This window comes from Archocentrus centrarchus, chromosome 18 (genome assembly GCF_007364275.1).
Source record: "Archocentrus centrarchus isolate MPI-CPG fArcCen1 chromosome 18, fArcCen1, whole genome shotgun sequence".
NCBI classification, from domain to species: Eukaryota; Metazoa; Chordata; class Actinopteri; order Cichliformes; family Cichlidae; genus Archocentrus; species Archocentrus centrarchus.
In genome coordinates this window covers 10,789,268-10,816,848 of record NC_044363.1, presented here as the reverse complement: position 1 = coordinate 10,816,848, position 27,581 = coordinate 10,789,268, and the positions used below count along the sequence as shown (strand labels likewise).

The following is a 27,581-nucleotide window of genomic DNA, read 5'->3' as shown; positions in this document are numbered from 1 at the left end:
TACTTCTACTTACTGTAGCTGCTGTTTAATCAGGTCCTTTTTATGAAGGTGTCCTTTTAAAAGAAGTCACCAAAAGCCAGAATAGCCAGTTTGAAATGAGTCACGTGGTTGTGACCTCTCTCTCTCTCTCTCGGAGATAACCTGCATTTCTGCCGCTCTTATCACTGCAAACTGCGCCTATCGGGAACCAGAGGTTTGACAAGACTCATTTTAGAAACGCGGTTAGTGTTATTGCGCTGTTTTACTGCAGAGATGAAAAAGATACACCGTCCCTGTAAAGACTAAATGCTTTTAACTTGAAGCAGAAACATGCGCGGACCACCAGCCCCGCCGCTGCGCTTTATCTTTAACGAGTGAAGCCTTCATTCTCACTTTCCTCTTCAAAAGCGCTGCTGGTAAACGGACAAATTACACTCCGAGCTAATTAGACTGAGGAGAACAAATAAGCAAATCAAACCCACTCAGACAAACAGGAAACAGCCTCTCTGTCATCTCAGCTGCTGCTGATTTCCACCCCGAACATGAAACTTTATTGGAAAACTCTTTGAAGAGCAGAAGCGCGGTCGCAGAGCGCGCGCAGGCGCACACTGACCGAGTTTCCATCCAGCTGCGGTGAAGCTGGATGGAAAAGTTTCACTCCAGGAACCCGAACATCTGATTTCTGCTCTGTGCAAACAGGAAAGGATGCGGATGAATGATGAAGGGAAGCGGATTTAATGCCCGGCTAATAAAAATGTATGTTTATCTTTTTTCTTGTTTTTAATGGCTCATTTAAAGGATTTAATCAACCTCCGCTGACTCCACTGCTGTAGTTTTACTGTGGTTTTTTGTTTTTTGTGGCTGCGTGTGCTGTAAAGACTCCTCGCACATAATAAAAGTGCGCACATACAATAAATAAACTAATTTACGAAGAATGAATGAATGAAAACTAAAAATGTAACGGGAGTGTGAGGAGCGCCCATCACAGCTTCATTCACAGCATGATCCTTACCCCGCTCTGCAGCGCCCTCTGCTGTGTGAAGCTGCTCACATTATTGACAAATAATGCAACACAGACTCATTGCATGCTTATGTTGTTTGCACCCACTTCCCAAAAGCCTGACTCTGAGCCCGGAAAACACCCTGAATAAATAAAAGTAACAACCAATTTCCTTTAGATTTTTTATATGACCGGGCACCTCAGCATAACCTCAGCATAAAATGTTTCTGTACTTGTGGAAAAAAAATAAGAACACCAGAAAATAAAACTTCCAGGCATCTATAAATGGGTATGTTTTTATTTTTATTTTTATTTTTTGTAAAAGATAAGAAAGCAAAATAGTATATTTAGTGTCTTGTGAAATTTACACTTTTTTTCTTTTTCTTTTATAAATGAAATACCCATACATATGAAAATACCATAATTGCAATATTAATAAATAAATTTCTGTCGCTCGTTGTTGTTTTTTTCTTTTTTTTGTTCTAAGGAACCACCTGACCGGAAACAGTTCATCTTGTTGCTCCCTGTCCGTTGTTGCCATAGTGACGACAGTACGCTGTTGCAGGTTTCGTGAAAACCTTAAAAACAACGAAAGATTTTTTTCTTATAAAACTCGCGGTGAGTTCATATTTCGTTTATCTGTATTTTATATTTAAAGGGATAATAGTGAGGAAGAATGTGTTTTCTAATTCCGGTTAATTTAATGTTAATGTTTTTGCAGGCAGTTTATTTCGGTTTGCGTTATCGCCACTTCACAGCTTCCCCTCTGGAGCTTTCAGGTCCAGCTCACGGCCACCCCCCCCCTCCACACACACACACACACACACACACACACACACACACAGGTGCAGGTGGGTGTGTCATGGGCATCAATTTTGTTCTGTTAATTTTGGGGTCTCTGGGTGTGTCTTTAAAACGTTAAGCGATAAATATCACCAGTGTGGCCGTGTCTTTGCGTATAACAGTTTATTGGTAAATGTATTCTGTTAACATCAGCAGCTAGCTAAAAAAAAAAAAATCAGTAAAAGAGCAGTATTTTTTTTAAACAGTAATTTTTTTAATTATAATGTAGTGTTGCAATGTGCCAGTTACATCACCATCCATCCATCTAAGCAGAAGAAAATGGATGGATGGTGATGTAACTGTGCACATTGATGATCCTGTTGGACGCAGCAAAACTGTTTCAATCAATATGAAAGCTTTATTAGCAGGAAATATAAGCAGATCATTTAGAGCTGTTTTAACTGACTGAGATCTGATGAAGTTTAAACAGAAAGGATCAGTGTTGCCAGGCTGACTTACAGGTGAAGATGAACACAGCAGCTGGGTTTCTCCCTGAAATTAATAGCAACAAAAGCAATCAGGAGAGGAGCAATTGCTACAGGTAAGCCTCAGCTGCAGGACAGGAAAGAACAGAGGTCACAGTGTTATTACTGATAAGAGGTAGTTGGATTATTTCAGTGTTGTAGGTGATCTCCAGACTCCCCATCTCTTTATTCTCTTCTTCCACTTCCACTGTGTGCTGCTTTGGATGGTTGACCCCAGGTATTTAAACTACCTTCACCATCTCTTCTCCTTGCAGCTTCACTGTTACACCTGTCTCCTTCTCATTCTGTTTTCCTTTTACTGACTTTCATTCCTCTCCAGAGCATACTTCCACCTCTCCAGGCTCTCTTCCACCTGCTCCCTACTCTCACTACAGATCACAGTGTCATCTACAAACATCAGCTGTTAAACTGAGGACAGCACTAACCCTCGCTGAATTATAGTAAACATTAAACTCACTTTGAGCAGTCTCTGTGTGGAGTTACAGCTCTTACAGCTGCTGGTGGGTCTCTTAAAGACAGGGTGGGACTGAAGCATGTCCTTGCCTTTCTCAGAGGGGAAACAGGAAGTTGCAATCAGCATATCTGGTGATTTGCAGCGCTATCAGATGGATGTATTCCAGTCATAACTTACTGCAGAGTGCTGCTGTTCTGTTTCAGTTTCATTCAGGTGTTTCTAACATTTCCAAAAATTATTTTCTTCATTTTTCTTATTAACAACAGATGAATTATGACACATTTTTCAAAAACATGCCTAATTGCTTAATTTAGTTTATGACTGCACAGTCCTGAAGTAATCACGCAGTTTCCTCAACAAAAGTGCTGCACCTTCACAGAGTGAGGTTTAAAAGAAGGATTGGAGCTAATTGGAGGTCTTTTTAACCCATTCCACTTAAAGCTGCTTGGTTTAGAGCAGAGGGTGTAGCAACACAGCAGCAGGGCTGGATTGGAATTGGGTCACTCTCTGAAGTGATGGAAACGCAGCTCTCTCTCGTGTGTGTGTGTGTGTGTGTGTGTGTGTGTGGTTTTCAGCAGGATGAAGCAGGTGAAGGAGTCCCTCCGAGCCAGACTGGCACCGGCTCATCCAGCCGAGACTCTGAGCAGTAAAGACATCGCTCTGTGAGTTCAGCCTCGCTGTAACCAGGTGGATTCTGGCACAGGAAGCACACCTTCATTTCCCAGTAGTTTATTTTTAGATTTGCTTTTCTTCTCATTATTCTTGGCAGGTACACTGACATCTGTTACTCCATCAGCTGTATCTGTGATGCAGAAAACGTGCACATTTTTTAATACTTGATTCTCATTATAAAATGAAGCTGCTAAGAACTGCAGCTGCTAGAACACACCAGAGCTACCTGTTCGTAAAACTGACTTCACTTTAATCTGTCGACCAGTTAAAGCTCCTTTATTATGGCTGATTAGACTACTGCAGTGAGTCCACCATGTAACCCACGCAGGCTGTGACGCCGTTGCCATCATTCATGCTTGTGCGTGACGTTTGAATGTGTTAAATACCTCGTGGTTGTGTCCCAGAGTTTTACATGAGGTGCCAGCCGCAACAGAGACAAATAAAATCGCATCAGATTACAGCGTAGGTTTTCACAAGGTGGTTATGATGCACCTACAGGGTAGATTTAACACGGGTATAAAACCCCGTTAGCCTGCGTCACAGGAAGCTTTATTTTACTGCTCTGTGTGAGAAATCCCAAGATTTCTGTTCTGTATAGAATTGTATTCACCATTTTATCATCACCATCATCAGATAATGTCTCTGACTGCGGTCAGCTGCACTCACAGGGATCATTTTGTGCAGCAAAAGAGTGACAGGACTCGTGAGATGCTGCTTTTCATGTGAGCGTGCTCAGAGCCTGAAGCAGAGAGCCCAGCTTAACACCCATGATCTCAGTCTGAGGGTTCATGTTTCAGCTAAGCCAAAGAAAGCCATGATGCCCCCCCCCCCCCCCCCCCCCCCCCCCAAGGCATTAAGGTGCCATCCAGTAATTAGTTTAAGGGGATTTCAGATCTATTGAGTAATAAATGTAACAGACTCCACAGAATGAGTTTCTGTATTAAAGTGGAGACGCGATGAATCCTGCCTGAGCTGACCTCCTGTGCTGCAGCTGGACGCTCAGTGATCAGAATGCAGAAACAGAAAGGTTTCTGCATTCCTCTGCTGCCAAACAGAGCAGCTGATTTTTCTCCATCCTGACCTGTGAGTCCTGCTGTGCATCATCTTCCTCGTCTCTCGCACCTGTAATGATTGCTGCTCCTCCTCTTCCTCCTCTCACATCAGGTTCAGAAACAGCCCGAAGCAGAGCATCTGCGTGCAGCTGCTGCAGGAAGGCTTCCACAGGTATGTTTCTCTGCCACAGATATCTGAAACACCTTCATGCCCTGAATATTTGGAGCCACAGGCCCTGAAACTGCACAGAGTGGCACTTTTTAATTCACACAGGTTTGCAGCAGTTTTTAGGTGGATGCACGAGATTTAAAACTGCAACCAAACCCACTCCAGATTTCCCAATCTGTAGACAAAATCTTCTTTCTATAACCAGCTTTGAGTATCATGGGATATATCTTAGTTTCAGCAGCAGTTTACTGCCTCTGACACAGAGGAGCAGAAGAAAAAGCCCTCGAGGTTTGAGCTGTTTTTCCGATAATTCGCTGGAGAAAACTTCTGCTTCCTTTTTACCTACACGTTGACGTCAGGCTCGTCCTACAGCTGCGATTCCTTCTGTGTCAGAATAATTTAACACTGATGAATCTGATATGGAAACACCCAAAAGCAAAGTGAGCATGTTTGAGGGGGTTTGACTGATGTAGGCGCTACAAACGTATCAAAGAAAATCAGACCTTTTTGGCAAGTTGAGTAATTACTGCCTGCAGCACAATGCACTTCTCCTTTGAATAGATAATTAGAACTGTGCACCAAACAGACCCATTATAAACTAAAATAATTCAGATCCTAAACATTGATTTTGCTGCAGTAGTTATGGAAGATGGCGGCTTCATCATAGCAGGTATTCTGCTTCAGTGCTGCAAATTTCTAGCTAAAAAATATGGAATAAACTTTCCCTGGAGGTCTGGGTGGTAATTTTGTTAATTTAAATTTTTTATTTGATGAGGACAGATTTTTGATTATGGAGTCTGTGAGGCACCAAACCTGGCAACCCCAGTGTGACTGCAGAACTTCAGGATGGTAGCTCCTCTGAGCAGCTCTTCTGTTCTGTTGTGTGAACATAAAACAATAAACTCCGACTATTATCAACACAGTTTTTCCACAAACCTGAATATGATCTCTTTAGATATCTAAATTATACAAAACTGCAGCTTAAAAAAAATCAGTTTTGTGTTCCTTCAGGTCGTTCTCTGAGCTCTTTTCTCTGCTGAGCTCTGATCAGGGAACGGCTGAACCAGGGTCAGTCAGACTTCAGGCTCCTCTGGTGGAGCAAACACAGAAAATGGAGACCATCAGCCTGCACCTGAGCCGGGCCGAGGAGGCTGAAAGGACCGGTACACACACACACACGCACACACACACACACACACACACACACACACACACACACACACACACACACACACACACACACACAAAGAGCCTTGTGTCCATAACGTGTGCTGAAACCAAGATTCAATCCCTCTGATTACAGTAAGGTTTCATTTAGTGATTAGATGAATGGGTCTGTGTGTCACTGAGGTACTGAGTGAAGTTTTGTCTGCAGATAACAGAATCAGATAGTTTTATGGTCCAGGTGTAGCTCAGGGTTGGCTGAGATGGTTCTTCCAAAGGTAAAAGTATAAATCTGGGTGTTTTTGTTGCAGGTGTCTGGTCCACAGTCTGTGAGCAGCGTCTCCTTTTGGGTCGGTACTTCTCGGCCCCCGAGGACCTCTGGCTCCGCTTCTACTTCTACCACAGCTGTGCTGACAGAGAGAAAGGGGGGATCTCCAGAGCGGCCACCGAGGCCCGGGCCTGCCTGGCTGAGCTCTACCTGGGTCAAGGTGCACAGACCCACACACACACCGACACACACAGAGTACATACACAGAGCAAAATGAATGATGAGGAATCTCTCTCTCTGTCTCCGTCTGTTCTTCGCCTGTTTTAACAACCAACCGTCCACTCAGCCTCACACTTGGCTGGTTTATTTCTGGTGGGCGGAGTAAGCGCAGTGCCAAGTTTGAGGTCATTTGGATGAGCTGTTCTCATATTTTGAGCAGAGGCTCCTCAAGAACAGCCATTTCCAAACTGTGGCCTCTACAAACCTTTAATCACGTCTCTGATGAACTTATAAAACTAAAGTTACATTTTTTTTTCGTTGTGGTTTATTTTGATTTGAGGTTCAGTCTCAGTTAACAGTTTTCCTTTTGCCACCTACAATAAGACTTTTGAACTCCATGTCTTTGTTATGTAAGGTGTGATTACACTTTTCTGAATCAATAAAACTCAAAAGCAGTAAAGTCTTTATAGGCTCGTGTGGCTGTGATTAAAGGTTTGAGCGGGCTGCAGAAGATTTAAAGGATGGGCTGCAGGAGTTTTAATTTTGGGAATATTAAACCTGAACCTAATTCTAACTTTAACCCTAAAAGCAGACTTAACTGAAACCAGTCAGTTCTTTTTAAGTGTATTTTGGGGGCTTCTTAGCCTTTATTGTGAAAGGACAGTGGAGAGAAGACAGAATATGGGAGAAAGACCGGGAGACGACACACAGTAAACAGCCTCAGAACCACAGGCCTCTCCATCAGCCTTATGACACATGGGTCACCTTCTCTCCCGAGTGAGCCGAATCAGCATTCAGATCATTTGAACTGTTAAAAGGTTTGACTTCCTGTGACAGATGGCTTCACTCACTCCATGTTGCACTTGTTCTTCTAAAACACCCCCACTCCACCCCTACTTCTGGTCCGCAAATTGATGTCAAAAATATAAGACAATTTGGCTCTTTAAGCTATTTTTTTGACATTTCGCCTTCCCCTCCAATTAAGAGGTTTAAGTAAAATGTCAAAAAAGTAACTTAAAAGGCCAAATTGTATGTTATTTTTGACATCAATTCACAGACCAGAATTAGGGGTGGAGCCAGAAGCAGCCTGCGGGCCAGGACTTTGGGCACCCCTGTTCTAAAAGGTCTGACGTCTCCTCTGTCAGGTGATCTGGAGAAGGCGAAGCAGCAGGGCGAGCGCTGCCTCCAACAGGCAGAGGATGGCGGCTGGCTGGACTCAGATGGTGGATCCCTGAAGCTCCGGGCCTGCCGGGATCTGTGGAGGATCTACAGAGAGCTCGCGGAGGCTCCGCTGGCCGCCAGAGATTATGAGAAGACCCTGACGCTGCTGCACAAAGGCTACAGCAGAGCCACAGAGTGTAGGTGGAAGCAGAGCTGTAAATACAGTGAGAGGCAGCACAGAAACACACATGTGTAACATCTAGAACAAAAATAGATGGAGGAGGAGGTGTTTGTGCTGAGAGGTTTGCAGTGAAGGACGGAGCAGAGAAATATTCAGCTAAACAATGACTACCATATTTTCTGAGGGGGTTAAAAACTGGTCCTGATATCCAAGGAGCAATAATCATTTATTTTTCTGAAGAGAAGCAGGAGAATTATAGATTTATTTTGTCTGTTTATCAAAATAAAATGCAATTTTTAACACATCCCTAAAAGAGAAGGCGCTCGCCTCAAAGTGCTCAAAGCAAAAAACTCTGCAGCAGAGCTTCTTTTTATAAATCGTGACCCACTTACTCAAAAGTCCACGAACCTATTTCCATTCTAACAAACTGCCAACACCACATTAATGGCAACCCCTCAGCTGAGCTGTGCTGTTAGCTGGCTGCACGCTTCTTTAGGTTGGCAGAAGTTGCCTTTATGCTTTTTTCTGTTATTTCTGGGCATTTGATAAACTAACATCTAACATAAGTGCTTAAAAATACCTTTTACTACAATCCTGATGATTTTCCTTTGGGGAAGTCGAAAATATATTGTCTGCAGGATAAACACGATCAGCTGGGACTTTGGGGTGAACTGTTAAATATCCACTTCTACACCTGGTTAAAGGTGAAGCTGCCAAACAGACATCAGAGGGCCTGCATTTAAAAGATCCACATAACTGCCATCTACTCTGATAGAACTGCACAAAAATGAGGTGTTACAACTTAGTTATTAATATCTGTTTCAGCTGAAGACAAAGCGCTGGAAGGAGAGGCAGCGTTCCAAGTAGGCCTGGCCTATCAGGGAGCAGAAGAGCATGGCTCAGCCCAAAAGGTACCAAAGACTGTGTGAATGAGTGCTGGACATCATCAGTCCATGAAGAAACCCAGTCAGCTTCTTTATCTCTGTGGTGAGATGCTCAGTTTAAAACAGCAGTAATTGGTGTAAATATTTATACAGTAACTCTGTGCTCATTTTGATTTTGATAGCAGCAACACATCTCAAAAAAGTTTGGACAGGAAGTAAAACAATCACAGCACAGAAAACAAAAATAAACAATATGACAAGAGAACACCGGAGGGTACAGGGACTGAAATAAGAGAGCAAGAAACACTGAGGAGGGGCAACAATAAACCCCAAACAGCAAATCAAACTCCGCGCGTGTGTGTGTGTTTGTGCCCAGTTCTTTAACACCAGCATGGAGATCTTCAAGAGCCTGAATGACACAGACAGACTGGTGAAGGCCTACAACGCTTTTGCCACGTCTCTAAAGAGGTACACACACACACACACACACACACACACACACACACACACACACACATTTTAAATAAAAAAACTACTTGAAAAATAAAATAAAATCATAACAGAAATGTCTTCAGTTTAGTGAAATATCTCAACAACACAGTGTCAGGAGGTTTCAGTGTAACTGTCTTAACCCCCCACACACACACACACACATACACACCCATATTGTAATTTTAAAAAAGACTAAAACTATCAGTGAAACTAATAAAAAAATAAATAAATAAACTAAAGCTGAACACACACGAGCACAATAAAAAAAAACTAATTTGAAAAAGACAGAATAAAATAAAATCTCATTTAAAACACAGTAAATACTGATGGGGGAGCACGGTGGTGCGGTGTTAGCACTGCTGCCTCACAGCAAGAAGGTCGTGGGTTTGATTCTGCCAGGGTCTCTCTGTGTGGAGTTTGCATGTTCTCCCCGTGTCTGTGTGGATTTTCTCCAGGTACTCTGGTTTCCTCCCACTAACACGCACTTAGTGGTGATTCTAAAGGCCCACAGGTGTGAGTGTGGATGGTTGGTTGTCTGTCTCTGTGGTAGCCCTGCGACAGGCTGGTGTCCTGGCCAGGGTGTACCCTACAGCACCTGGGACAGGCTCCAACCCCTCCATGACCCTGAAAAGGCTAAGCAGAATAAGATGGATGGATAGATAATAAATACTAATAATTGTATTCATTATTATAACTCTGACTCACACATTTGTGTACACTCAAGCTTTTGTGTATTTTATTACATTTTTTGCTATCATTATTTAGGTCTGGGTTTGAATGTGTGTCACTATTTTTTTACCTGCCAGATGTAGTCAGATGTTTGTGTGTGTGTGTGTGTGTGTGTGTGTGAGACAGTGAGGGAAACGTTAACGAGGCAGTCGAGTGTCTGGAGAAGTTAGCTGCCGTCTCTCGCAGCAGCGGGCTGCAGCACAGACTGGTCGACATCTTCCTGTGTTTGGGAAACATCCATCACAGCAAGGTATCTGAGCCTCACACTGTGTTTTCTGGCCTTTAGTGTTAAAGTTTCCACTTTCAAAGCCAGAAGCACTGACCCCCCCCACCCCCGTGTGTCTCTGTAGAGTCAGTATACAAGAGCTGCTGAGTACTACCAGCAGGGCTATGAGGTGGCCTGCAGCACAGAAGATGTTGCTCAGCTGCAGAGAGCGCAGGTAAGTCTTTTCTTAAAGGTTTTAATGGTAGCCAGACTTCTTTCTTTTTTTTTTTTAACTGAATCATGTGACTGTACACGTACTTTGTGTCACGACCTACTGTGACCTGAATCTAATCTTCGGTAAAGGTTTAGTTACACTTTTCCTACTGTGCGAAGTGAAAATGTCAGGTACAGACTGTAGGGCCATTCCAGGAAACATCGATCAGAGGGGTGAGTGAGACAGTCTCAAAATTACATCACGATAGTCCAGTTTTAGTGATGAACAATATCCATGACAATATAGAAAAAAACACTGAGCAACATTTTATCAGTGACTGCAGGCAGCAGCATTTATTAGTGCAAACCAAACGAGGGCCTTTTGATGAAGACTAAAGGGACACCATGAAATCCCCCCTTTTCCATTTCTGTTTGCAGATACTCGACTCCCCACCTCGTGTCCTTCCCCGAGGTGGGGAGTCGAGGTGACATTTTAAAGTGATGTTAATTAAATATGACATTTGACACGACTTTATCATAGAATTTTTAGTTATAGTCCATCTGCAGCTATATTTCTCTACATCAGTGCTCATAAATTTTTTTGTATTTAGAGACACTTTTATTGAATTCACAACAGGACACAATGTGACAGATATTGTACCTTTTGTTAATCACAGACACAGAAACAGTGAGGGGCAGACACCTGTGCATGCTTGATTAGAGCGCCTTCTGCAGCCTCCTCTCTCCTCCTAACGAACTGAGACATCCTTCAGTCTATGTTACAGGACGGAGGAGACCAGAAAGCACAGTGACAACATGACAAAAGCCTTTGAATGCACAGGGGACTGAGTGGGCATTAAAACAGGAGGAAAACAAGACCCAAATGTACCTAATCAGTTCAAATGTGACAATCGGACAGAAAAGAAGCAAAAGCCAAATCAAGACATGAGGGAAACCCTCAACTGTCAAAGTAAAACAGAAAATGACCACACAGAGAGACAGGCAGGATTCACCGGGACAGAGGAACGACTAAAGGCGAGAACAGGAAAAAAAAAAAAATAAATCCAGAACCAGAAAACTCAACAATATCACAGTAATATCAAAACCAGAATCCTTAGAGCTATAGCTCATTTTGACCTGACAGCTTGTTTATCCCACATGATGATATGACCCTTTAAAGTTCACCCAAAATTTATGTTTTGAAGTTTTCTCCAGTGAAGGTCAAAGGTCAAACATCCAGGGAACCAATGCTTCTATGTCATAGACATTAACCTCGTGAATTTTTTCTATTGAAACTTTGATCTATCTCATTATAATGATGCTGTAAGGTGCTACAGATGACGCTGAAAAAGCAAAAGGATTTTTGTCTTTTGACCACAAATCATGGAGAGGGTGTTAAAGCTAAAATGATGGGAAAACAACGGGAATTAAAAAGGGCCAAATTTCAGTCTACGCCTATGAGCTTTGAAAATATTCATAGCATGAAGGTAAAACTTTTTCATGGCTTCATTAATTTAACTGAAGTTATTGTATTAAAAAAAAAAAATCAGCTGATTCTGGGGGGGGTCAGGTGGGAGGTTTCCTCAGATTTGGTTGATTTTTATTTTGACTGCGAGGCTGTGAGAGTGCTGCTGCTTCTTTGCCTCCACCAGGTGTTGGTGGCCTCTGCTCGCGCTTACGCCACAATTGGAAAATACAGCGCAGACCTGAAGTCGTCTTCACCCGCCGCCCTGCATCGGCTGCTCGCCTGGAGGGTGAGACGAGGACGTGAGGACCTCAACGCAGACTCTGAGGAGTATTACTCTCCTGCATCATTTAATGATATGATGAAGAAATGAGCAGATTTACTCATTAGCATTTATGGTAAATAAACATAAAATCCTGACAGCTGCTGTGGATTTCTTGCTTTAGATGGTTTCATCTCCTTTTAAGCACTCAAAGACTCTGAGTCCCTCCTCGTTTTGAGAGGAGCGTCGACTTCATACCACACACAGACTAAAGGGAAAGGCCTGTTCATAATTATCAGGGTTTTCGGAGGTCACCTGGTGTCAGGACTTGGTTATGAATATATGTGTAGTGCCGCTGGAGTGCATCGTTTTCCTCACATGGAGAACAATGCAGAGCAGTTGTGAGCATTTCCTGAGTTTCAGAGACTCCCTGCAGTTCTCTGTGGCATGCTGGATTAGCAGCTCCTGGACCGAATCATGACTCCATTCCTGCCTGATCAGAGTCGCTCAGTTTGTGTGCTTCTGCTTGTCCACCTGCTTCTGTCTCATTTAGTCCACAGTGGACATTAAGTGAAGTCTGATTCTTTGTCAGTTTGGTTAAAATCTAATGATGAGGCTTCAGTGATCATTTTTACTGTAATGACTAAATCTTGCTTCCATACAATTTTACTTAAACACATCTGCTTATGAAATTTAGAAAACAACTGTTGCGTTACAGTAAAAATATATTCAGGATAATGTTTTACAATGCTTTACAATTCCATGCACTATTCATTTACACCTCAGTCAAACAAAAAACAATTATGTACAAAACAGACGGCCTCCTTTTCCTGTGTCAGGGACACAAGCTGCTTTTTTTTAATTTAATAAAACTTGTTACTGTTTAATGAGATACAAAGTACAACATATATTTTTTTATCATTTCTTTTAGATTACACACACCATTTTACAGTATATTGTTTCCTACAGTGCTTTATTTAGGATTTATTTCTAGCAGTCTTATCAGTCTGATCAGTATTTTCAGATTTTTTTTATCTTAAAAAATCCCACATATCTACATTTTCAAAATATTTGTATTTTTTACAATAAAAATAAATTAAAAAAAGGTTTGCTATGATTGTTTAGACTTCAAAAAACATTAGTTGTGGTTAATGATTGAAATTTAAATATTGAATAAAATTTGTTAATATCATTTAATGAAAGCTACTGATGATTACACCCATGTTCATATATATATATATATATATATATATATATATATATATATATATATATATATATATATATATATATAAACCTATTTTTAATTTTAAAAATGAATCTTAGTTTTCATTTTTTTAATTTAAAAATAGTATATTTATATAAATTTAAAATGATAAAAATGTGTAGATTTAATACATTTATTAATGTTGTTTAATGAAAGCTACGAAGCATACAGAAATAATTTTTGGCATCTTTTTAACTGCTTTTAGTTGTATTACGGTAATTCAAGCTTTGAGGCGAGAGAAAAAAAATCTGCTGCGCCTCTCATCTGGTCTTTACGGCCGGTTTGGGCCCATGTGTCCGGAAGAAGCATCTACTCGCCCTCTCTGTGTTTTCTGACAGTAAAAGCTCCGAAGAAGAAACGCTGGAGTTCCAGGAACTTCGGTCCCGGCTGCTGTGACAGTGGGGGGCCGGCGGGGAGAGCCGGGGAACCGCCGGCGAGCTGAAACATGGGCCTCCTGGCGAGGATACGAAAGGAGTGGTTCATCATCGGGATCGTGCTGGTCATCTTCTGGGCCAAACTGCAGCCCAGCATCGGAGTGAAAGGAGGTGAGAGGGTCGGAAGTTCATCACTGAAGTTCAGTCATGTTGCTTTAAAATATGTGGGCATGTTTAATGACTCTGAAATAACAGTTGCGCTTTATTAAGTGGTCAGTTTTTGGCTTTTAACTGCCAGGCTTTGAAAGAGTTTCCAATCCTTGTATTTTACTTTCCTCTCATGGCCACAGGTGATATTTTAGGTAAAGGCTCGACAGCTTAAATTAATCGATAGGAATCACTAAATAAATCGGCATGGGCCTGATTTTCGTGGCAGCATTTTGCTTTTCATAAGTTAGAAACTTTTAGACTTTGTTTAGTGTTGTTTCGCTGAAATTTGAGGCAAAATGTTGACCGTCTACTTAAATATGCGTTATTCCGTGAACATGGCGTACGCCGAAATAAAGTGTAAATATTATTGGTTTTATTTATGTATAAACTGGTGACGTACAGAATGGGGTTTTGTCAGATTTTGTGAAAGTGAGAGTTTCAGGATTTCTTTGAATTGGATTGTTTCACAGCGTTACGAGCGCCGGAGCTGCCAGGCTCTACGTCACAGTGGTTCCTCTGTGTGTGTGTGTGTGTGTGTGTGTGTCCTCCGTACCTGCCGCGGTAGTGACACGTTGCATGTAGTAGGTGACGGCAGCACGTCAACCCTCCCTGTTCTTGGCAAACTCCGCTCCGCGCCCCCGTGTGCGCGTCCACGAGCGGGTTATCTGTATCTTTTCATTTAGTCCCCATTAAAGTCAGCGTGGAGAAAGCGGAAGCGGTGATAAGGATAAGCCAGCCGCTACCGCAGCTGATAACGCCTCCGCTCATTTTTCCTGCAGATTAGATCAGCTGTCAGGGTGATGCCTTCAGGCGCTCCTGTGACATCAGCACAGTCCCGTAACCTTCTGTCGTGGCGGGTTTTTTTTTTTTTTTTTTGCTCACCGTTGTTGCCCTTGCAACCAGCTGCAACTTAGTGTTGTTTCAGCTCACAGTCGTGCACCTCTCGGTTTTTGTAAACTGTCGTGTGTGGTTGGCGCAGTCAGTCTTCATTTCAGTTGCGTATCAAGGATCTGTGGGCGAACAGAGGTTCTCACAGTGCAGATTAGGAGATGGTGCCGCTCTCATGTGGTCATGTTTTCTTTCTGAGTTGCAACACTTAATTGTTTGGGAGAGAAAGTCACTGCATCCTGTATAAATGGTTACAGTTTGTGTGGATTCAGGCAGCTCTCATACAGGCACCACCTTCTAAGTGTCAGGTGAAGAAAACACTCCACACTGTGACAGAAGAAGCTGGAATTAAATGTCAAAGATTTCGTCTGGGTCACAATCACCCCGACCTTCTGCTGAGCCTGCTCAGATTTGCCTAAACATTTATGGTCCAAAGTTCAGACAAATTAAATGATTGCTGTGAAATCTTTGCTTTGTTTATCAAATATTTTTTGCTATTGGGAAAACAGTCCACCCACTCACTTTCAGGGCTTTTTTCACACAGTGTTTGAACTTGAATACCTCAGAAACTATTAGAGATAAAAGCCTGAAATGTTCACGCACCTCTCTCACCACAAAAGTGAATGAGAATCTGTAATTTGATACAGATGGATCAAAAATATCTGCATATCAGCTATTCAGAATTTTAAAAATAAATAAATTCAAGCAGTCCTGTAAAGTCCCACATTTGAGCACACACTGAGAAAAAAACTTCACAATGCAAAAGACAACTAGTTACAATTTCTGAACGATATATATTTACATTTCACAATAATGCAAAATGAAACACATGGAATACTTTATAACATGAAATTCTCTGTTACAAACATGACAAAATGCTGATTTTATTCAGTTTTCATGCTGGATTGAGCAACTGTGACACAAAACAAAAATATGAGTAGATGGCCTAATCCAGATGGTGCTTTAATTATAACTGAGAAAATAATTTATTTAAATAAATGCTTATTTTTCATTTTTGGAGGCACACATGTTGCCCTAGAGGAGTCTGACAACTAGATTAAGTTTAAAACTTACTGAGATGCATTAAAAACCTGCCATAGTTGCTCACATATATTAATCTAAAATTTCCCAGCAGCCATTATTCATGTCCAAAGGTTAAATCGTTAATAAAAGAGAAACACGCACATCCAAAAAATTGACCAGGGTGCTGGATCCAAGCAAAACTCAATGAAAAAGGAGGAGGTCTGCACACCAAAAAGCTCCTTGAGAAATTTTAATCCATCAGCGTTTAAAAAAAGTGACGTTTCGGGCTGGTCTGAAGAAGGGCATTCCAGCCCGAAACATCACTTTTTTAAACTCTGATGGATTAAAATTTCTCAAGGAGCTTTTTGGTGTGCAGACCTCCTCCTTTTTCAAAGGTTAAATTGTAACATTTTCAGAGGTGGTTCAGAAGAAAATGTCAAATCTGATGATTTGAGATGGACCGACGCGTCTTTTTCAGCTGCCGTAGCATCTCTGCGCGCTCAGGCTGGTGTGTCTGACCAACCTGCGGCTCACAGATACCCGCTAATCACTGCAGGTGTATAAACACAGTGGAAGTGAGGCCTAGCGGGCATTACCACCTGTTACCGCCTTTTTCCACACATCTGTCGATCAAAGTGTTCGTGCATCTAACTCCCAGTATTGAGGCTGGATGAGTTATAGACAGAATCCCACCCTCCTGGCTGTAAACATGTTTATTTCTGCTGTAAAGTTGGACATTTTATCATGGGAGTCTGTGGGGAGTGAGTCACTTTTGGAGCCGGCCTCAAGTGGCCACTAGAGGAACTGCAGTTTTTGGCACTGCTGCTCTGGCTTCATTGGTCAGACCCAGAGGCTGATGCTTGGTCAGGTGGTGCAGCTGCAGGCCTCCTCTGAGCTCCGGCAGCATCCAGGACTGTAGCTGCTGACTCCTTACAGCGGATCACCGTTTACCTGTAAACTCTCTGTTTTCTCCATGCTGTGCCTTCTTTGGTCAGGCTGTAATTATCCACGGTTTCAGGATGAAGGTGTTTACTGTCACTCTGGTGATACGAGTGCAATCGAGTCAAATACAAGCAGAGAACAGGTGCAGCAAAGGGCCTCAGGTCAGATTTGAACCAAACCATGCACGCCATTTTTTAAAGCGTGACCTGTTTCTCTCCTCAGGTCCTTTAAAGCCAGAGGTCACCGTAGCGTACATCGCCGTCTCGCTCATCTTCTTCAACAGTGGCCTGTCGCTGAAAACCGAGGTGAGCAGCTCCAACCCTCTCACTGTCCTCACATGTGAAACACGCGGGGATGCATTCAGGTACAGTTTGGAAAAGTCTGCATATGTATGTGTGTGCAGGAGCTGACCAGCGCACTGCTTCACGTGCGGCTCCACCTCTTCGTTCAGTCCTTCACGCTCATCTTCTTCCCGCTCGCCGTGTGGCTGCTGCTCAGGGTGCTCGCGCTGACCGCCATCGACCAATGGCTGCTCAAAGGGTAAGACCCGCGTGTGTGTGTGTGTGTTCGTGTGTGTGTGTGTGTGTGTGTGTGTGTGTGTGTGTGTGTGTGTGTGTGTTCGTGTGTGAATGCTGTCCTTTATTCTGACGGTACCTGAGGGGCTGGCATAAAGACTCACATTCACAGGTTATACAGACGATGCTCTGTGTGTGCGTTGGATGCAGTTCTAGTTACGACTGCTGCAACAGGAAGTGTGACTCCCCTCTTCCCAGCTCCCCAAAGAAAGGAATGGGTTTTTTAGCCTCTAGTCCATGTTAGCTCATCAACATGGACAAGACAAAAAAAAACTTCCAACCTGACCATCTCGGATATTCCTGAAACAATTCCCAGGGGAAAAAAACTCCATGTCCTGGAGAGATCATCTCTCTCTGACGGGTGGGAATGGCTCAGCCCCCCCCCGGATGAGCTGTTCATACAGAGGGAGATCTTTGCTTAGACCGCTACCTCCACAACTTGGACCCGGATAAGCAGAATCAAATTCAAAAATATTTTTCATAAAGTAGTAAAATGTCTCATTATAAACATTTGATGTGTTTCCCACCATCTGTTGTGAATAGAATATGGATTTATGAGATTTTCCAGCATCTTTTGGAATTGGGCTCATCTGTAGGAGCACTCCCAGCCTTCAGGTGGCTTTAAACTCTGTTTCAGACAGTTTTTTCTACTCTAGGATCTCTGTGATGTCATAGAGAGGGTATATTCCTGTTATTATCATCTCAGGCACAAACAAACACCCCCCCACCCCCCCGTTCAGACCTTGCGTGTGTGTCGTCCCGTCACTGTGATTATTCCCCGTTCAGTGAACAACATTCCTCCATCCTCACGTCTTCCTCGGAGGAGGCAGGCAGTGACTCAGACCTGTTTCTCCTTCCTCCTCCTTCATGCTGTGGTTGTTGTGGTTGCCTAGGTTACAGACGGTGAGCTGCATGCCCCCTCCGGTCTCTTCCGCCGTTATTCTCACCAAGGCTGTCGGAGGCAACGAGGTAACACAAACACACAAACACAAGCAGGTCTAATTAAACCTGCAGTGTCTGACTAAAGTGATAAACTCTGTGTGTGCTCGTGCAGGCCGCCGCCATCTTCAACTCGGCGTTTGGAAGCTTCTTGGTAAGAATCTGACTTCATCTGACTCTGTTCCACATTTCTTGGAGGATTATGGATGTAATGAACAGATCCTGCAGTGATGAACAAAGAGGCAAAGCTCTAATGCTTTTTTTTTTTCCCCCTGCAGGGAATCATTGTCACACCTCTGCTGCTGCTGCTCTTTGTAAGTCTCACCTGCTCTGTGACACCCTCACCTGCTCTGTGACACCCTCACCTGCTCTGTGACACCCTCACCTGCTCTGTGACACCCTCACCTGCTCTGTGCTCGAGGTTTACACTTTGCTGAGGACGTCCCGGTCAGGTTATGGGCATAAAACATGGTTGTGTATATCTCCATAGAGAAAAATAAAAATGTAAACATAGAGCCATAAGCTGTGTAGGTGTGTGGTATTAATATCATTAATAATGTTCTGATTTGTTGTGTATTTATTGTTTTTGTTGTTTCCTTTCATCTTCCTCCTCCAGCTCGGCTCTTCGTCCTCCGTTCCCTTCTCCTCCATCTTCGCTCAGCTCTTCATGACCGTGGTGGTGCCTCTGATCCTGGGTCAGGTACGAAGCAGCACACGTCCCAGAGAAATTTTTTTTTTTTTTTTAAAAAGAAAAAAAGAAGTCACTTCCTGTCTGAGTGCTAAATGAATTGGTTTTTTTTTTCTTGGCTGTGCACAGGTGTGCCGTGGTTTCCTCAGGGAGTTTCTGGAGCGGCGAAAGCCTCCGTTCGGTGCCGTCAGCAGCGCCGTCCTCCTCATGATCATCTACACCACCTTCTGTGACACCTTCAGTAATCCCAACATCGAGCTGGACCCCACCAGCCTGCTGCTGGTCGTCCTCATCAGTCAGTGCACCCTCTGCGTGTCATTATGGGCAGATTAGGGGAAAAAAATTAAGTTAATTTGAACTGAAGGAAGTTTTAAGAATCAAATAACTTTTCCACAGTTAGGGGGTGAAGGGAGAGACGAGGGCAAACATAAACCAGGAGACAAAAGTTGTGAACAGAAGTGAGTGGATCAGAAATGCTCGTTGCATTGTGGGAAGTCCCCCAGCAGCCTGAGCCTGCGGCAGCTGTTCTCAGTGTGCTCGTGATGCACCGGTGTAATTGTCCACCATTAGCAGCTTAAACCATGGATGTAGTTACCGTGATGTTGTAAGATGAGCATTTCTATCTTCAGCGTCTTGCTTTTTAAAAGTGGATGTGAGGGGCGTCTCGAACTGTCAAACCCTGGATAATCCTCCTTGCTGACTTTTAGAATGACCTAAACTTCATGCTTTATTCACTGACCTGAAGTCAGTGGCTGAGTCCATAAACTCAGCAAGAAAGTGTTTACCAAAGTCAGAACAGAGGGCTGTTTTCCTATAGACTTCTATAGCGCCAAAAGTCTGTTTACAACCACAGGTATCGCCCCCTGCTGGCCACTTCTGCACTGGCTTCACTTTTCAGACCCAGAAGCTACCTCCATTTACACCGTCTATGGCATCCACTAATCAGATCACATTTATTTATCCAATCAAATCATTCCCTTCCCTTCCTACAAATCAAAATGTCACAAATTGTTGAACAGAAAACAGCAATGTCAGTTGCCCAGTTGAGTGCTGTATTTTGTTTGAGTCAGTAGAGGGCGCCAAATGACCATGAAAATCCCTACAGACCTCATCTGGCTACAAATACACTTTAATCTAATGCAACCCTAAGTTTGAACGTCGCTGTTTGGCTGAGCACGTGCATGTGAACAGTATTTATAGACTGTTAACACACATAACTGTTCTTTCTCCTACTGTGTAGGGGTTAGTTTACCACGCGGCCTACTCTATCTAGACATTAACAATATAAGAGACAATATATATACAACAAATACAGCTCTGATATTCATTATAAATCGCAAATGAACACCTGAGTGCATTTACACATGCTCAGCACGGACTACAGCAACTACAGGTGCACTAAGCAGCTACAAGGGCCAACCAGAGCTCAGCACTAAACCAATAAAATGAATCCTTACTGAAGACATTTTCAACATAGAGGTCACTCTGCAGGCTGTTAGTCACTGAAGTTGCATTACAAGGTCCATAAAGTTGCATCAACAGTTCATTGAACTGTTGATTACAGCTGTTAAAGTGAAATCTCTCTCTTCTTGCTCTCTGCAGTTTTCTCCATCCAGATCAGCTTCATGCTGCTCACGTTTGCCTTTTCCACCAGGTAAGCTTCCTCCTCCTCTGCGCCCCCCCCCCACCCCGCTCTGTTTTCTTCAGCTTCTCAAACTGCTTCAATCCAGCTGTCAATCAAGGGAGGGTGTATAATAATAAATCAGGAAAATCATCCTGCAAAGTGCTGAGTTTGTTATTAGAACACTGAGGCAAAGTCCCCCTAAACTGAGCAGAAATGCTTCAGCAGCCTGCAGGCAGCAGACGGAGCAGGAGGGTGGAACCGTCCAGAGGGCGACAGGTTTTTACTTCCCGTTTATTCTCTGCAGGTCGGGCTCCAGGTTCAGCCCCGCGGACACCGTCGCCATCGTGTTCTGCTCCACGCACAAGTCTCTCACTCTGGGTGGGTGTATGTATTTTAATATACGATCACACGCTGCATCTGTCGTCCAGATTAGATGTTCAGATTTTGTGCTAAAGAGAAACTTCACATCAAAGTTGTGTTTGAAGAGAGCTCCTGCATGTGGGCAAAAACTTGTATAAAGTGTTGGCTGTCTCCTGAGAGCTGCATGAAGTTTTAAGTTTGAAAGTAAAGAGGGGAGGGGGAGAAATCTGGAGGAGTTAGAAAGGGCTTCTGAGGCCTCTGAAGCTGGCTCCTGAGCTCTGCTGCAGGCTGGAGCTGGCAGAAAGTGAACAGTCATCTTTTCTACACGGCAGCACGGTGACTCCAACATCTCATTCAGAAGTCTAATTTTAAAATGTGGTTAGCTTAAAGTCCATGACGTCTTCCTTATTTATTTTAATCACAGGTATCCCCATGTTGAAGATCGTCTTTGAAGGTTACGAGCACCTCTCTCTGATCTCGGTCCCCCTCCTGATCTACCATCCGGCTCAGATCCTGCTCGGCTCCGTCCTCGTGCCCACCATCCGCAGCTGGATGACCAGCCGGCAGAAGGTACGCACACACATGCACGCTTTGAGGATGGTTTCAAAGCTCCAACGCTCATGACCTCCCTCCTCCTTGAGATGGCATCTGCATGCCAGTACTAACCTTTCCACCTTGTCTCCTCTCCTGCAGTCTAGTCTGTTGTTGCGATAAGGCCGTGTCTGCCCTGAGTGAGTAAGAAGGACGACAAAGCCAATTCAAGCATTTTCTGTACATAATTAAAGAAAAACTTGAGTGTGGATCCTCTGGGTTTTCTTTTCTTCTAATATATGGAAGCCTAAAGTGTTCAATATTAAGTACATTAAAAAAAGCAAAAAATAACAATATAATAATAATAAATTATAATTTTTGCTTATATTTCAAGTGTGCTGGATTAAATTGTGATTATAATTTTTTTTCTTATTTTACTGCGCGTAACCCTCTAAATTATGGAGGCCCATTACTGGCACAAAAAAATTTGGAAAAACAAGACAAGTCAAAATTTTAACCTAATGAGCCAACTTTTAGTTCTTAATTTTGAATGAAATCTTAAAGTTTATTATTAAATTAAAACCATGATTTTTATTTTCACACATTATAAAAATTATGTTTGAAATAATTTTGGCTTTGCAAATTAAAATCTTGACTTGATCTTTTAAAACTTTTTTTCTTTTAATTTCAAAATTTTGATTTATTTTTTTTTTTACTTTTTTAAAATTATTTTCTAAATATTATTCTTGTATTTTTGACTTTATTCTCAGAATTTTAAATTAGCATCTTGATTTTTATTTCAAAATTGTCGCTTTGAACTGTAGTCAAAAATGTAATGAATATACTGAGTTTAAAAAAATTATTTAATTTTAAGTAACATAGTGGATTTATACATTCAATATTTATTTCTTGCCAGTTTTGTTTTCATATTACATCCATAAGAATTACCTTTATTAAATCCTTGTTACCATGAAAAACAGCATGTAATTCTGTTCATTTTACTGTATTTAATCATAATATTCATTTTTGTTCGATGCTGTCCTTTATGTTCACTCATGCATTAAATTAATTATTTAATATTGAACACTTTGGTGTGTCATACTCCTAATCAGATCAATATGGGTTTGGGTTTTTTGGTTTTTTTGGTTTTGTTTTTTTGGGTTTTTTTTTTTTTTGCACATTCTTCAAATAATAGTGTTTTTAAATTTGAGCTCTGGGTGCGACAGCGCCCTCTGCTGTCAGTCAAACTGAGGTTGTGTTGTTGGTGGTGGGACGTCGACCTTTTTGCTTCGCGTAATCTCTCTTTATGAAGCTGGGTTTCTTATTTTTGTAACATGCCCGGTAAATGGTAACATTACTGAAGAACAGTTAAGTGTTGGGGTTGTACGAGCTTCTTCAGCTGCCTGTGATATCTGTGTTGCCAGGATGAGGAAAACGTGTGATTTGCTTCATGTTGTCTGCCATTAAATAACTCCAGTGTTCTTTCTCCTGCTAAACATCTTGTCTTTTGTCTGGTGCTCTTTCTGAATCTTTTCTCTTTGATGCTTATTGTCTCTTTTCAGGCGGTGAAGCTGTCAGCGCTGCAGCCCATCTGACGAGGGGAAGATTAAAGCTTTTGTGGGGTTTCTGGTGTCTGATACAAAGCAGGCTATGGCGGAGGAATGCAGTACTCATACGTGCCTTATTACTACCAATCAACAAAGACCTCAGCTCAGTGGAGGGAACGAGAGGAACCGCTTGCCTCAATATTCTTTGTTTCTATGATAAGGAAAGACTCCTGTTTCCATCATATATATTGTTTTATATTTAAGATAAGTGCAAGTTATATTTTTATATGGATTGCCCTGAAAATTCCTGCAAGAACAGGACAGTTTTGGAACTCGAAGGGTGGAGTTACTTGGACCAGTTTTTTCTTCTTTTCTTTTCCACATTTTCCTAACTTCTCACTGCCTGTCGCTGCCTGAAAGTGTCAATGATTGTTACATTTATGTTCAGTATATGCTGGATTATCTGATATTTAATATACAGTACCATACCAGCTGTTTGGATTTTTGATGCTTTCTAAAATACCGTATGTCTTAGAAGCAGTCTTGTGGTGGCACAGTTGGGTGGAGGCTGTTAAGCGGATGTAGTGAGTCCAATTTAACAGGCCAAATCTTTCTCTTTTTTTGTTTATTCAAAGATTTGTGACTGTCTCAGTCAAATTTCTGGCCACATTATTTGGGTGTTTCCCTCAGATTCTAACCAAAGGGCATTTATATCTTGGACCAACAAGGAGAGCTTTGGACTCTTAGGAGGGCTCCTATTGAACAGTACTAATTTCTGACTTTTCTGTACTTTGTTAAAAAGTGAAGTAGCACTGATATTATTGGCTGATATTAGCTATTTGCCAGTCTATCTGGATTTATTGGCACAAGTGTTGACGTTGCAGGGTTTGTCCACTCTGCAACTTCCCTGTTGGCAACACATCTGGAAGGCCACAGACTGAACAACCAGGTGATCCTAGCAGAGTTGGGCAGACTGTAAACAAATTAATAACTACACATAACAAATGTTAGGGTAATCTGTTTTGTGTTTAATGTGTCTGAAAGGAAAAAAAGATATCAGCCGATTTTTCTGGAATATCCTATTTTTAAATCACCAAATATTGGCCTTAAAAATCCCATATCGCTTAGGCTCTAAAGTCAAGGTCTAAATATACCTCTGGATGTAGATGATGTCCTGTTCTAGAACTAAGTAAATAAAGGTAATTATTCCACCAGCCAAAATCCAATTTAAATATTGTCAGTGTTTTGGAGTGTCTTAAATTCTAGAACCCTGGAATCTGGAGTTGGTGATTTCAGGTCTAGAACTGCATCAGCTCATTCAGACGTATGACATTGAATGTTTCCTCATCATAATCAGAACAACATGATATTCACAGGGCTGTTGTTCTAGTACACCCCTCCGAATCTCATTCGATGGACCAAACTGAAACACACCAGGGGAACAAAAAGGGGCATTACTTTGCTCAGGGTCACTTTGATAGTATTTCTTTGATTTGTTCTTTGCTCTCACTGCTTTATCCTTACATTCTTCTGGTGAATGATACCAATTCTGACTTCCACTTTTCTTTAAGGGCTTTCATGTTGTATAATAGCACAACCTCCACTAAGCCTCAGTGGACACATCAGAGCACCTTACAGTAGCTCTGTGCACTGCTAATTCTGTACCTGTTGAAGCAAAAAGAAGCATTAGCATGTTAAAATGACCATCACTGTCTTTAATTGCTCTGGCTTATAGCTAGCAGCACCAGGTGGTCGTGCTCCTAGTCAGCTTTATCGGCACATCTCTACAGATTCTAAGTCCTTTTAGCACTTTGCTACTTTACCAGGCATTTCCAGTCCTGAATCTGTGAGGCGCTGAGGACTGTGTTTATGTCGGACCTTTCTGCAGAGCAGGATTTACCTCTAATTCCAGCAAGTAATGAGCAGATTTTATCCAGTTTCAATCCAACATTACAGTATTTTTTTCAACATGTAATTATGATGTGTTGCTAATCCTATCCTGGAAGAAAAGAAAAGTGTTCAGTATATGACTCCAAGTTCTCTTATCTCTGGTTTTGGTCTCCTCCACCTATGGGAGCTTGTTTACGCCACTGAAAATAAACAGGCAGAGCTAAGTCTAAATTTTGAGTTTTCTCTAAAGTTTGAGCTAGTAAGTAAAAAATCTGAGATAATAACCCAAAATTTAGACTTTTGGATGGCAAAAAAAAATGTTTTTTTCAGTGGCAGAAGCATTCCATATCCCTCTCCCGAAGCAAATGCTTTTCAGCAGCTTGTCTACGGTACGAAGGGTGGACAGGCAAACAAGCCAAGAGCTGAGACTCCATAAATCCTCTGTAGGTTTTTATAACCACACACAATCCTGTTCACATAACAGCCTTTTGGAAGGATAATTAACAATAGATTGGAATTTTCACTGCAAACATATTCTTGAAAATACTGCACGAACAATTTAGGATTTAAATATCTCTGATTGAGAATGTTACCATATTCACAATGGAGTTAGTCACTGTTACTTTCAATCTGAAGCCTTTACAGCGCAAATGTCATTTCCTACATATGTCGTCCAGCTTACAGTCGATCTCTGTTCAGTCTGTTTACAGTGTGGTTGATTCCACTGTAATTTATTGCGGGAGGAAAGACAATGAATGGGATGTGTATGTGTCTGGTTTTCTGTTTGTTGTAATAAAGAACTATTGTAAATTAGACACCAAAAGTCTTTTTCTTTTCTTCGTACCACACTGCCATCTTTTGAGCAGGGACTTCACATTGACTTTCTTCAGTTTCCACACACCAGAAACCAAGTAGCTAGTAGAAGAAGTACCTCGAATATGTTTGTCTTACTTCTTTAATTAAGTCTTAATACCCCTAATGAGTGCCTTGTTCTGAGTGCCAGAAGCATTTTATAATAAATCCTTGTAGTTGTTCTCTGACCAAATGGGCCATCTTGGCAGCTCATTAATTTCACTGACCCATCTTTTTCTGGACAGATGGCTCTTCTGTCACAGCGTTTGGACAGAGTAGTCATAAAATAAACCAATAAAAGCACTGCCAGCAGACCGCAGAGGCTTTGTGCTGCTTTTAACACTCAACCGAACCCAATTTAAAACCAGCATCAAGCCTCAAACTCTGGGAGCTGAAGTAAAGAAATACAAAGCATATGATACTGAAAATATAATTTTATTTTAATATTTTTGAATGCATTCACATGACTTAACAATTTAATATGAGTGTTAGTGATTAGCAGTTTAATCGCTTTGGTGACATGCATGACATTCAGTATGTTAGAAACAGTCTATAAAACCTCTTCTATACAATCAGTTACAGAGCTGGACTTAAAGCCCTCATGTCAGGATCTTTACACTATGGTATATTTATACTTTTTCTATTCATCTTTTTTAATACATGCAGAAAAAAATACTAAAGGTGTCCACCAAAAGGTGTATGTCTCTCTTCTTGATTGACTTACTACTCAGATTGTAGCTTTAGTTCTCTAATCATGTTGGAGGCAGAAATTTCTACTGACAGAAATATTTAGCCAAGAGCATTTTCTTCTGAAGAAAATGAGCGTGTGTGCTCTTGCTGATGCTTCCTAGAAACTCCAGTCTGTGTGTTTTTGTTATAAAACCTATGGAGTCTGTTAATGTGCTCAGCAGACTTCAGGTGGAGGTTGGCGTAAATAATTACTGGAGGATCGTGAACGTTTACAGCCAATTTCATGACAGCCTGCCAAGCCCTGCTCTGTCAGGGACCAAAGGGTTGTCAGCTCAACAGGACCTGAAAGGTCCTCTGGAGACCCTGCTCATTTAAAACTAATGAAGAAGCAATCTGGCCCAAAGCTATCGGGATATCTCTTTCAGCAACAGAAAAGACTGGGCACAGTTTTATCCTTAAAGTTCATTTTACAGAACTCCCTGTGGAGCCAACACTGCAGTGAACAACAGTGTTTGCATTTATACTCATGCACTCATGTATCTACATTGCTGTGCTATCACAAGCGAATGTGAATTATTTATGTTGGTCTTGGAGCTAAAAGTTCTTGAACAATAGTTACTTTTACTGAAACTCTAGAAGGAGAGAGAAAATTTCAGAACCAACTGGCTCTATATGCAAATTGTCAGAGCTATAAAAACAACAAAAAATGCTATGTCTACATTGGCTGAATACTAGCTTATGCATTAGCGTTGTGAGCAAGAGAGGTACAGTTCCAGTCTCTTATGTTTTATGTCAAAGTAGTTTTCTCTTTGTGCTAGTCTATATACAGTGGGGCAAAAAAGCATTTAGTCATCCACTGATTGTGCAAGTTCTCCTACCTAGAAAGATGAGAGAGGTCTGTAATTCCCATCATAGATACGCTTCAACTATGAGAGGCAAAATAAGAAAAAAAATCCAGGAAATCCCATTGTAGGATCTGACCCTTCTGGTAACCACTGGTGACTTGAGAAAAATACATTCTGCCACTGGTTGGCAAGTGGCTGCTAGAGTTTGCTTGTAGTTGCTAGCATGGATTGGTTACAAACAAGTATAGGGTGCTGCACTGAAAATATCCTTGCATTTTCTAACCTGCAGTTTGCATATTAGATCCAGCTTGTCTGCAAACACTTACAAACTAAGCAGTGCTGAAACCAGAAACAGAGAACTCTCTCCTTCAGAGTACGCTTTCTGTTTCCAATTTACATTGTATTTTTTTCAAGTTTCACAACTGGTGAAAGAGAGGTT

General features: G+C 41.8%; 2 protein-coding genes across 4 annotated transcripts; both read left to right on the top strand.

The window, feature by feature from the left end:
• Positions 1 to 1,505: 1,505 nt before the first annotated feature.
• Positions 1,506 to 13,627, top strand: ttc29 (tetratricopeptide repeat domain 29). Of its 3 annotated transcripts, none has more exons than XM_030753829.1 (13): positions 1,506 to 1,597; positions 2,244 to 2,363; positions 3,337 to 3,423; positions 4,598 to 4,657; positions 5,666 to 5,817; positions 6,130 to 6,306; positions 7,451 to 7,663; positions 8,473 to 8,558; positions 8,908 to 8,999; positions 9,879 to 10,002; positions 10,103 to 10,192; positions 11,823 to 12,033; positions 13,503 to 13,627. In XM_030753829.1, exons 2-12 carry the CDS (start codon positions 2,290 to 2,292, stop codon positions 12,006 to 12,008), a joined length of 1,341 nt encoding a protein of 446 aa, XP_030609689.1. In that variant the 5' UTR covers positions 1,506 to 1,597; positions 2,244 to 2,289; the 3' UTR covers positions 12,009 to 12,033; positions 13,503 to 13,627. The 3 variants fall into 3 exon arrangements, with proteins under 3 accessions (XP_030609689.1, XP_030609690.1, XP_030609691.1); XM_030753830.1 differs by having other exon boundaries at positions 1,510 to 1,597; positions 2,179 to 2,363; XM_030753831.1 differs by having other exon boundaries at positions 1,526 to 1,597; positions 2,253 to 2,363.
• On the top strand, positions 13,456 to 25,570 carry slc10a7 (solute carrier family 10 member 7). Its single transcript, XM_030753833.1, has 12 exons — positions 13,456 to 13,709; positions 16,824 to 16,906; positions 17,005 to 17,141; positions 18,070 to 18,145; positions 18,231 to 18,269; positions 18,394 to 18,429; positions 18,732 to 18,815; positions 18,933 to 19,098; positions 20,406 to 20,457; positions 20,732 to 20,805; positions 21,212 to 21,357; positions 22,881 to 25,570. Exons 1-12 carry the CDS (start codon positions 13,610 to 13,612, stop codon positions 22,911 to 22,913), a joined length of 1,026 nt encoding a protein of 341 aa, XP_030609693.1. The 5' UTR covers positions 13,456 to 13,609; the 3' UTR covers positions 22,914 to 25,570.
• Positions 25,571 to 27,581: the final 2,011 nt, after the last annotated feature.

Excerpts from the sequence above, each read along its gene's own strand:
- ttc29 (XM_030753829.1), top strand. The coding sequence starts at position 2,290 with ATGAACACAGCAGCTGGGTTTCTCCCTGAAATTAATAGCAACAAAAGC. Across the intron at positions 7,664-8,472 it reads CTACAGCAGAGCCACAGAGT|CTGAAGACAAAGCGCTGGAA; the intron begins GTAGGTGGAAGC and ends TATCTGTTTCAG. Across the intron at positions 9,000-9,878 it reads TTTGCCACGTCTCTAAAGAG|TGAGGGAAACGTTAACGAGG; the intron begins GTACACACACAC and ends TGTGTGAGACAG.
- slc10a7 (XM_030753833.1), top strand. The coding sequence starts at position 13,610 with ATGGGCCTCCTGGCGAGGATACGAAAGGAGTGGTTCATCATCGGGATC. Across the intron at positions 18,430-18,731 it reads CTCTGCTGCTGCTGCTCTTT|CTCGGCTCTTCGTCCTCCGT; the intron begins GTAAGTCTCACC and ends TTCCTCCTCCAG. Across the intron at positions 19,099-20,405 it reads GCTGCTGGTCGTCCTCATCA|TTTTCTCCATCCAGATCAGC; the intron begins GTCAGTGCACCC and ends TGCTCTCTGCAG.